The following is a 10,508-nucleotide window of genomic DNA, read 5'->3' on the forward strand; positions in this document are numbered from 1 at the left end:
TATACACAGACTTATGAGCATTTGTGAATCTCTTCGTAAGCAAAATCAATTATTTTGAGTGGCAAAGATGAACACTTGACTAAGCATGCCAAGAGCAACTTGGTAAACAGGCCGAGTGCATTCGAATTGAAATCTCTTGGGAACAAAATGCTTTCATTTAATAAAGATCATAGCCACGTAATCTCTTGTTATTCACCTTGAGAATAGATATCAAAATAAATAAAAATTTCCTTCAATGAGACAAAAATTTCTTATTTGGTGCACTATGAATATGACCCAAGAGTCCATTATAGAAACCTTTAAAAAGACCCTTCAAAGGCTCTTGAAAGGATTGCCCTTCAAAGGCTCTTCAAAGTGAATTATTTTTTCATTTTTTCTATTTTGTTTCTCTTTTCATGATTCTCTTTCAAGTCTTGCAATCTCTTCATTCCTTTGGGCCTCTTTGTCTCTGATCTCTTGAGCCCTCCTTTCTTCTTCGGCTTTTGCCTCTTCTTGTTGTTCCTTCTCATCCTGAGCATCAAATTCCCCTTGTGCAGCCATTGCCTTGAAGATTGGATCCCGAAGTTGCCCAATCAATCCCCCTCCCACATTGTATTCACTCTCATCACCCACTATATAGATCCGTTGTTCTGCTCCCGGAATGGCGACATCAATAGCAAGAAGCTTAAAATCGTACTGCAATATAAAATATGTTTTCAAATAAAAAACACGTTTAACATTGAGCAAAACCAGTAGGATTTTAAAAACTTGGATTTAATATATAAGAATTTTTAAGAGCATGTTGTAACTAATCAAGATTCCCTCTGATATTGAGTTGAAAAAACAAAACAAACTCTATTTTAATCTATTTGTTCTCTAGCATATCCTTTTAACACCCTTCGGTTCTTTTTCTCTCTTTCATAATAGTGTGATGCAACTCTAAATCGAGTTGATGCTCTTAAACCCCCTAATTCTCTGAAAATTGTACAAATCTAGAACGTTCATAGAGAAAATCAGCTAAGCTGGAATCCTGTTAACATGATACTAATTATTAAAAATGTAATAGAATACGAATATCCATCTATCTAACCATCTAGGCATATGTAGACACATACACACACAGATAACTAGAAGCAACATAATGAATAGACTGTAATTACCTTTCCCTTCTTCTTTTTCACTTCCACGCTGACAAGCCCCTTTTTCTCAGCACCATGGATGGGGAAGAGAAGGAAACACCTTCGGCTACCAAGCACTGGTTTGAAATTTTTTAGCTTTAGACCTCCACCAGACATCACATATGCTCTCAAGTCTGTACCTGTCAATGGGGGACCCAAGACTTCCAATGCTGGGGCTGAAGTGTTGAGAGTGCGCATCACAATCCTATACACTTTGTCAGGGTTGATTGTATATCTTGCTCGCAATGCCATTGCCTAAAAAAGTTCAAAGAATCTTTTGACAGATCGAACAAATATCCCATGTAAAGTTACATATACCTATCTATCTCTCCATACATGAATATGCTTCTGTTACAAATGCATTTCACATGTAACACATATTTACATATGCTATGTGCGGCAATAAATAAATATCTTATTATATGTGTGCATATTAAAACAAATAAAACATTGATTTTTCTTTTTCTTTTGCGTGCTCTTATCAGTCAACTGATAGTCACAAAGGAGGAGTCAGGTTATTATCCACAGTGACATTCACAAGAAACAATGTGTTTTTCGTAGATCTCCTTTGTTTAGGAGTTCCATTAGTTTCAAAGAATGTGAAAAAGTTACGTAAAATAATTATATATATATATATATATCTTTCGATAAAGCACTAACTGATTTCTGGTACTAGCTTCATCAATGAGCTAATTTCATAGATTTATTAGTTTGTAAATCTAATTGATATCTAAACTTGATAATGCATATCAGATACTAGTATTCATTTCAGATTTTCTGGAAAACGAATTTTGAGATTTTTTGGAAATCAGACAGAAGAAATAGAGATTAGGAGTGAATAACCCTGTGTGACACAAAGACATGGAAGAACGAATTTGGAGTTTTTAACATTCGTTTCATTATATAGTTATATTCAACAGAAATTGCTTTTGTATATCAACTTCCAGAGACATTACGTATGAAACAGTCTTGCATTTAAATGAAACAGATTCATTTCATATCGAATGCTTCTTTTTTGTTACATTCCATGGGATACATTTCTTTCAGGAAGCGAAACAGGACCAAAATGTCCAAGGGAATTCAAGAAAACAGAATAATGGATCTGAAAAGAATAAAGAAAATGAATTGAACTTGCTTGTGGGTTTGTGTTTCCTGGGACTCATGTTGTGCTTGTTGAAACCGTCTTCCTGCAAATTTTTTATCCTAGTTGGCTTAATGAAGAAATATCTACAGGAGTGTGGCAGCTGTAGGAGTCAATCAGTGTATCATGTTAAATCTTTTAAACTCTTACTTTCTTCTCAAGAATACTTAATCATTCTTATTTGGACACTTTCTTCTATGTGGCACATGAATAATATTGTCACTCCCAGACAATTGTAGCTCACCAGTGTTGGCTCAAGGCTGCATAAAGCCTTGCATATTATGAAATTTCAGACATGGTTTTTCTCATTGAAAATTAAGTAATCTCACGTTTTGTCTATGGTAAAGGTGAACATGCAGGCCCCTATGTACCTCCATCATACCATTCTTTGCATAAGCTCTAGTCGGATGACAGGTGAAATGCATCACCAGGGGATCAAGCACCTATGAAATTAGCTCATTGCTGGAGCTAGTACCATGTTAGGGATGACACTGGATGCAAACAAATCATTAGCCTGCATCAACAGTGAGGATGGGTGCAGCTTTTGAAAAGGGGGAGATAGTATGAGAAGATGAACTTTGTCCGAAACTTTGAGTTTCTTCCATCACAGGCATGAATTGCATTATGGCAGCTCTGCAGGGGAGCTAAATGCCAAAAGCTCCCCAACATCAAAAGAGCTTACAAGAACAATTAATAAAGATTGATGATGGAGAGTAGAGTCCGCAGAGAAAAGTAATATTGGAGAAGGAATGTCAAGTAAAGGAAGTAATATAGTAAAACTGTAGCTGAAAAGTGGAAAAGAAGAAAGAAAGAAATATGTTTTTGCTTAATTTTTTCTTTTCTAATAAATAAACATATTGTGTAACGTAGCAAGCATTCATGCTTCCTTTTGCTATAGATTGTCTTTGAGGTGAAATTGTTGAAACATAACTGATGAATGCAAGTGCAGATCTTTGAGCATTTTGAACAGAAAGAAAAAAGTGAAAGATGAGTTGAAAGAAGAAAAAGGATTAGGATTGGATAAAAAGGCTTAATAATGGCTTTTATTGAAGTTGCCGATCTTATTACTCGTCACCTTTGCATGGCTGGAATTTCTTTTACTAGGTCTTTAGTATTATTTAGCTTTTTGAAACAATCAATTCTTCCTAATATATTTTGATAGTCTGAGAAAGTGGTTTTGGATTTTTATGGTTCAGAGAGGAGTGTCTATATTGTTTGCACATATTCAGCCTCTTGAAACCATCAATTCTTCCTAATATATTTTGATAGTCTGAGAAAGTGGTTTTAGATTTTTATGTTTCAGAGAGGAGTGTCTATCTTGCTTGTTTGAGAATGGTTTTAGGGGCTGCAACTCCATGTTCATCCACAATTATCTGTATTTTCTTTAAAGCTCTATCAAAACATTAAATTCCTAGTTAACCATGCAAAATGTCTAAGAATTGCCTACAGAAGTATTGAATTCTTCCTGTATATGTCTTTAATGATTACCACCAATATCTATGACTCTATTCAAGTAAATACTTCCTACATCCTACAAGCTCAAAAATAAGAGATCTTATTAACTTGAATGTCACCTATTAACACTCTATGCCATATATACTTACAAAAGAATATATCCTTGTGTTTTCGGATCTTATAATGACAGAATATTCTTATATATGTTTGTATTAACCTTATATATTCTTAGGAATACATAGGTATTTGTAAAAAAATTGTATTTTCTCAAGTTTTTGCAGCTTATAGAAATAGAATATAGTCACGAAGGTCTCAAAATTTGATGAAGATATATAAATTCATGCTCTCAGTATTTGACCATCTACATTTATATCTATCCCTGTGTGTTTGTGTGTTTGTGTGTATCATGTATGAATGAATGAATGTATGTATATGTATTTATGTTTGCATGTATTACTCATCAAACAATCATTATCCTCATTTGTTCCATCATACAATAACATAACAATTCAAAAACGGTTATCACAGAGCACTAACCGTGAAAGATACAGTTGCAGCTGCCATAGCTAGAAATCCAAACTTGGCCATACCTTCAGAAAATGAGACGAACAAGTTAGCAACCCCATACATGAGTTGCCATAAGAGGAAACAAGACAAAACCCCCGCAGCTCCAACGAGAATCATCACATTCCTTTTCCAAAAAGCTTCTACCTGTAATCCAGCAACCTCTCTGTATCTTGAAGCACTTGTTTTCAATCCTTCTATTGGTTTCTTAACAACATCTGGTGATATCTTCATCTTTGACGCTATAGAATCCATTGAAATTCCTCTAGATAGCAACTTGGTAACCCAAATTTTGTTCATATGTGCATGATTCACAGGAGAAAATATGACCTTGTTTGTGTCGTGATTGCAAAATGTTCTTCTTATTGAGGTCTTGAACGGGGATAAAACAATAGAACATGCATTCATTTCAGATCGTGTATTTGAAAAAACAGTCTTCCAACAAGAAGGCCATTCTTGTGATAAGGAGGTGGTCCTTGTCAAAGTAACATATGCGTTCTTTTCTCCTTGAAGAAACATTGAATTATTTACAGAACTGGCATTTTTATATCTAGAGCTCACCTCCATGCTTGTCCTACTAATGTGCATTTCCACCCGTGAAACCGCATTTTTTGAGTCGGAACCTAGATTCCACTTCAATTCTGAGACGATTTCACCACATTGTGTGAAGCTTATCCTAGGTTTCCATGGCTGAGAATGTTCAGGTATTACCTGATAAGAAGAAGACTGGCCCAGTCTATAGAGATTCTTTCGAGCTTTATTGCGTACCAGAGACGAGAAGGCCATTTGGATCTTGTTTGCTGAGATGGGTTTTAATTGATTGAAGCTTCCATGGCTTTCTTCGCGAGAATTTCTCTTTTTTTCTTTCTGGGTGAGTCGGGATGCTCTCTTCAAAAGGGAAGAAGGAGATTAGTTCAAAAGTGAAATAGGGTAAATCTATAAATAATGGGAATTTACATAGTAAAAGCACATACATCCATAATGGATTGTTCTAACACACCCAAAGGTTCATATCATATATAATTAGGGAGGTCTTTCAAATTTTCCTTTACACCACCACCAATCTTGGTCTAGGTTTAGCGTAATGAAACCCTTCTTCCGAGATGTTGATGCAATCGAAATTGGCACTTTCCGAAGATATAGCTTTGCCTATGTGCTTTGTACTTCTAACCTTTCGTTGTTTCTCAAAAGTTGTCAACAATTAAAATCAACTAAGATTAGTGATTAGGAACTTTAAACTATCGTAGATGCCTTGAACTTGTCATGTGCTTTGAGAGCGTATAGATTGTGTCTTGGGTTGCATAATCTATTTTGAGTTGATTACCACAAGAGCTCTAGACAGGGGATCTACTACATTGAGGGAACCTTTCCCTAGTATGAGAGGACCAAGAAGGAAGCATCTTTGGTGTACCAGTTATAGTGCCCACGATACACACTAAGTAGCAAGGTGCGGTGTGGATAATTGTTGAAAGAATTTAAATAAGAAGTGTTATAGGCATAACCTTAGGGATAAATTCTAAAGCTAATTTTAATGGTTTTAAGGGTTACAATGTAAGTGGGAAACCAGTTATCCAAGGACTTGGACAAACCTATAAGGACCTAGGGCACACAAAAACACGTGGTGGTTTGGGTGCCGAAGGAGTTGGGTTGTATAAATGGACAATAAAGAATCAGACGTGATTTTGTGCAGTGGAAGAGATGTGTGTGTGTGTGTGTGTGTGTGAGAGAGAGAGAGAGAGAGAGAGGGAAAAATTCATAGTAGACACACTAGTGGTCGTAAGATGTGTTCACACCATAGGGAAGTTTAGTGTGACTCTCAACACGCCCCTTCAAACAGAACTAATCATTGGATAGTCGGCTTAGGTCTTTGGGTCAGCTTTGGTTGTCGGCTCCGACTCATTCGATTGGCAACTCCCTCAAGCTTGGTTGGTCAACGGTCGAGAGTCCTAGGTTTGTCATGAACTATTGTAGCTTGTTAGGTCCTAGGGCCTTTGTGAAGATATCAACCGCTTATAGGTTGGTATTGATGTGTTGTAGGTCGACATCTCCAGGCATGACATGTTCTCAGATGAAGTGATAATGCAAATCAATGTGCTTAGTTAGATGTGGAAGACTAGGTTCCAAGATAAGTGGATGTTGCTCATATTCTCTCAATAAAGGAGAATAGGATCCTTGATAGGAACACCCATATCCTTCAGTATTCTTTTCAACCAAACAACTTTGCATGTTGCCACAGCTGCGCCCCTGTATTCGGCTTCTGTGCTTGACAATGCTACTATTGGTTGCTTTTTGTTGCTCCATGATATGGCTCTGCTCCTGAGGGAGAAGACAAAACCAGAGGTCGATCTGTTGTCAGTCTTGTAGCCGACCCAATTGGCATCGGTGTATCCTTCAAGTCGAATTGGTGTGGCCAAATTGTAGAGGATGTCGTAATCCATTGTCCCACTTACATACCTTAGTACTAGTTTTAGCGCAGTCCAAATGAATGTCATGAGGTGTCTACATAAACTGGCTAAGGAGGCCGACCAGGTAGTTGAGGTCGGGCCGAGTGATGGTGAAATAGATCAGCCTTCCAACTAGTTGTCAATAGTGAGGCGTCTCACACTCTTCTGTGCCGGAGTCAACATCTAGGTTTAGGTTTCAATCGAGAGGGGTAGCGACGGGCTTACACTCTGTCATCCCAAACTTGAAGAGTAGATTGAGAATATAGTGTCGTTGGGAGAGCATGATGCCGTTAGGAGTTCGAATTACATCTATACCTAGAAAGTAATGGAGCTCCTTCATGTCCTTCATTTCGAATCGACCTATATCTACAATGTGTTCTCCTCCAATGACCAACTCAGCCACATATATTATGATAAATAAATGTCCTTTGGAGTCGCTCTGGATGAACACATAATTGTTGGACTTGGACATTTTGAAGCAGATTTGGTGAAGATATTGGGTTATCTTCGAATGTCATGCTCTCAGTGCCTACTTGAGGCTATAGATAGGCTTTTTGAGTTGGCAGATCGCTTGCGGGTGTGTTCTTGTTGAGCGGGCAAGCTCAACCAAATCTGGATCGATTGAGTAAGCCATAGCCGGATCGATATCCATATAGGTACGCGGATCGGTGTCCAGATATATCGGTATCCGAAACCTAGAGCCGACTAGAAAACCGGATCGTACTCCAGAATAGTGAGAACCTGTAGGCCGTTGGAGCCTATGGTCCGAGCCTAGTACGTAGGCATATTTCTTGGAGTTAGTGTCAATCGCTCGTATGAGCATTGAAGTACATGTCAGTACTTCTATCAGTCCTTTTAAGGGCTTGTATAAAAAATGTTCTGTAGGACATTTGTATGTACAGAGTGTTATTATTTTGAATTTAGTTTATGCTATTCTGCTCTCTCTGTCTCTCCCACTCCCTGTCTGTGTTTTGTGAAGCTTCCATTAAACCTGTACTCTTTCTATTGCTATCCGAGTGAATCGGTTTGTCAAAGCTTCCGCATATTAACTTTGACATGGTATCAGAGCACGAGGGTTGAGAATCTCTACTGCCGACAATTTCTCGAACCTAATCACTGGTAAAGAACAGACCGAAAAGAAAAGAAATGGACCGAGGGATGGCAAGCTTGCTTCCGACAGAGAAAATCCACTGAAACAACTATGCATCGTGGTCTTATAAGATGCACCAGTATCTACTTGGACACAAATATTAGAGCTATGTCGAGGGAGAGAATGAAGTAGCGCTGAAGCCGGCACACAAGGACTTCCCGGCATAGGAATAAGGAGCAAGCAGAGTGGTGTACTGTCTCGCGTCTTGTGTGCACAACCAGATGCTTGGCTACATCAAGGATGCAAAAACGCCAAAAGAAGCTTGGGAGAATTTGAAGAAGATTTTTGCTGCAAGCACAACGGCCCAGAAGTTGCAACTTCGACAAGAGCTCAACAATATCTAACAGAGGGAAATGTCGGTCACCGACTACACCACCAAGATAAAGGAGATCTGCGACGCGCTCGATTCTATCAACGTGATACTAGACGAAGATGAGATGGTCCAGAATTGCCTCAGTGGTTTAGCACAATGGTACGGGCCAATCCGGACGGCGATTTGCACCCGAGAGAAACCATCATTCTTCTTTGACCTGCAATCGATGTTGTTGGTCGAAGAAAATCACGCGAGTGGGTCGAGGACCACTCAATCGGACAACCGGATGTTGTACACCGAGGCAGATCGGCCCTGTGGGCGTGGAGGACTAGGTGGGTCGGCACGTAATAGCGGCAGCCAACAAGAGCAAAACTGGAGGCACAGAGATAGTGCCGACAACAGTTCCGGACGCTCCACTAGCAGGGGGAGTCAAATTGGCACCAGAAATCTGTAAGCAAAGACCGACACGAAATGCTTGTATTTTGGCAAGAAGGGCCATCGGGAAAGCGAGTGCTGGAAGAAGCGTGCCGATTCGGATAAATCCAAATTCGGCAAAGCTCGCACTACACAGAAGGATTAGAAGGATCAGGAACCGGAAAGACTGGAAAAGGGCCAACCTTCATGATGAAGCACAAAGCGAACTCAATGTAGAAGACCACTTCCGAATTGGAGGAAGTGTGGTACGTTGACTCCGGGGCTTCTAACCACATGACAAGCCACGAAGAGTGGTTCTCATATCTGGAAAAACTGGAGCAACCGGGAGTTGTCGAAAATGGAGACGACACTCTTCACCCGATTGTGCATATCGAAGAAGTTCCCTTGAGTCATGTCAGACAAACAGGGAACCTTATGAACGTGCTTCACGTCCCGACAATCACAAAGAACCTGGTATTGGTCGCGCATATCGTCGACCAAGGGATGCATGTGTGGTTTATGCACCTGGGGTGTTTCATCGAGGAAGAGGGTCAGATCATCGCGCAAGGGCGCAAGGACGGGAAGATGTTTATCCTCGACACCAACGACGTCGGCATCACTTTGTTCGCAAAAGGACAGAAGGTCGAATCGGATATCAACCTGTGACACAAGTGGATTGACCACGTCAACTATCAAAGGTTTCAAGACTTGCAATCGAAATAGGTTGTTTTCGGATTGCCAAAATTCAATGGCCGGAAGGCCCAAAATTTTGAAGCCTGCTAGCTCGGGAAGTAACACCGGCTTCTGTTCCCCACCGAAAGAAATCAGAGCCGTAACAAGCTTTACTTGATACATTCAGATGTATGGGGACCGACACACCACGTTAGTCTTGGCGGGAGCCAATATTTCGTCTCTGTCATCGACGACTACAACCCACACACACGGATCTATCTCATCGAGAAGAAAAGTGAAGTCTTCGACAGTTTTCGGAACCTACAAAATCTTGTCGAACAAGAAACAGAGAGAAAGATCAAGTGCTTGCGTTCGGATGGCAGAAAAGAATACTTTTCTAGCCAATTCAACAGTTATCTGCAGCAGAAAGGAATTTGGAGGGAATTCAGGTGTAGATACACACCGGAACAAAACAATGTGGCCGAAAGAAAGAATTGGTCAATCGTTGAGGCGGCACAGGCAATGCTGGAAGAGAAGAGCATGCCCAAGTTCTACTGGGCTGAAGCTGTCCGGATGGCTGTCTACATTCAAAACTGGACCGGGGAGAAGGTGTAAGCACATGAACTATATTTCGCGCGAACGCCAAACTTAAGACATCTCAGAGTATCCGGTAGAATTGCATATGTGCATGTGCAGGATGAGAAGTAGAGAAAGTTGGACCTAAAGTCGGAGAAGTGTATCCTTGTCGGCTACTCACATGAGCAAAAGGGTTATAAGTGCTGCTTTGGCAAAGTGGATTGTGGTGGCCTACAACAAAGAAGGATGCTCACGAATTCTGCAAACAATGCAACTTATGTCAGCGAATGGGCCAACCCACTGAACAAGCCAGTATGCCTCACCAACCGGTCCTTCCATTAGAACCTTTCCAAAACTGGGGATTGGATTTCGTTGGTCCATTTAAACCAGCAACAGCCCGAACTGGCAATAAGTAGGTAATCATGGATCCGAAAAAACATTTGAAATTGGAAAACCGGTCCTCGTGTTTCAAACTCTGCTCGGTTGGATGCCGGGGAAACTTCGTTTTGGGTGGACCAGAACCTTCTGGATTATCAATGAATTCAATAGAACATTTCTGCTCGGCACTTTAGCAGGGGAAGTCGTACAAGCATGGGTTAATGGATTTCGATTAAAGCCATAT

At 40.0% G+C, this 10,508-nt stretch overlaps 1 protein-coding gene across 1 annotated transcript; it reads right to left on the minus strand.

Moving 5' to 3' along the window:
- Positions 1-210: 210 nt before the first annotated feature.
- LOC147865162 (uncharacterized) lies at positions 211-5,212 on the minus strand. The gene is made up of 3 exons (XM_087317917.1): positions 4,291-5,212; positions 1,140-1,412; positions 211-675 (listed from the first exon to the last, which is right to left on the minus strand). The coding sequence occupies exons 1-3, from the start codon at positions 5,101-5,103 to the stop codon at positions 394-396; spliced, it is 1,368 nt and encodes a 455-aa protein (XP_087174043.1). The 5' UTR covers positions 5,104-5,212; the 3' UTR covers positions 211-393.
- Positions 5,213-10,508: the final 5,296 nt, after the last annotated feature.

The sequence above is a fragment of the Azolla caroliniana genome, unplaced genomic scaffold (genome assembly GCF_043228905.1).
Source record: "Azolla caroliniana isolate FFs.n. ecotype wild unplaced genomic scaffold, voAzoCaro1.0.p SCAF_4, whole genome shotgun sequence".
Lineage (NCBI taxonomy): Eukaryota > Viridiplantae > Streptophyta > Polypodiopsida > Salviniales > Salviniaceae > Azolla > Azolla caroliniana.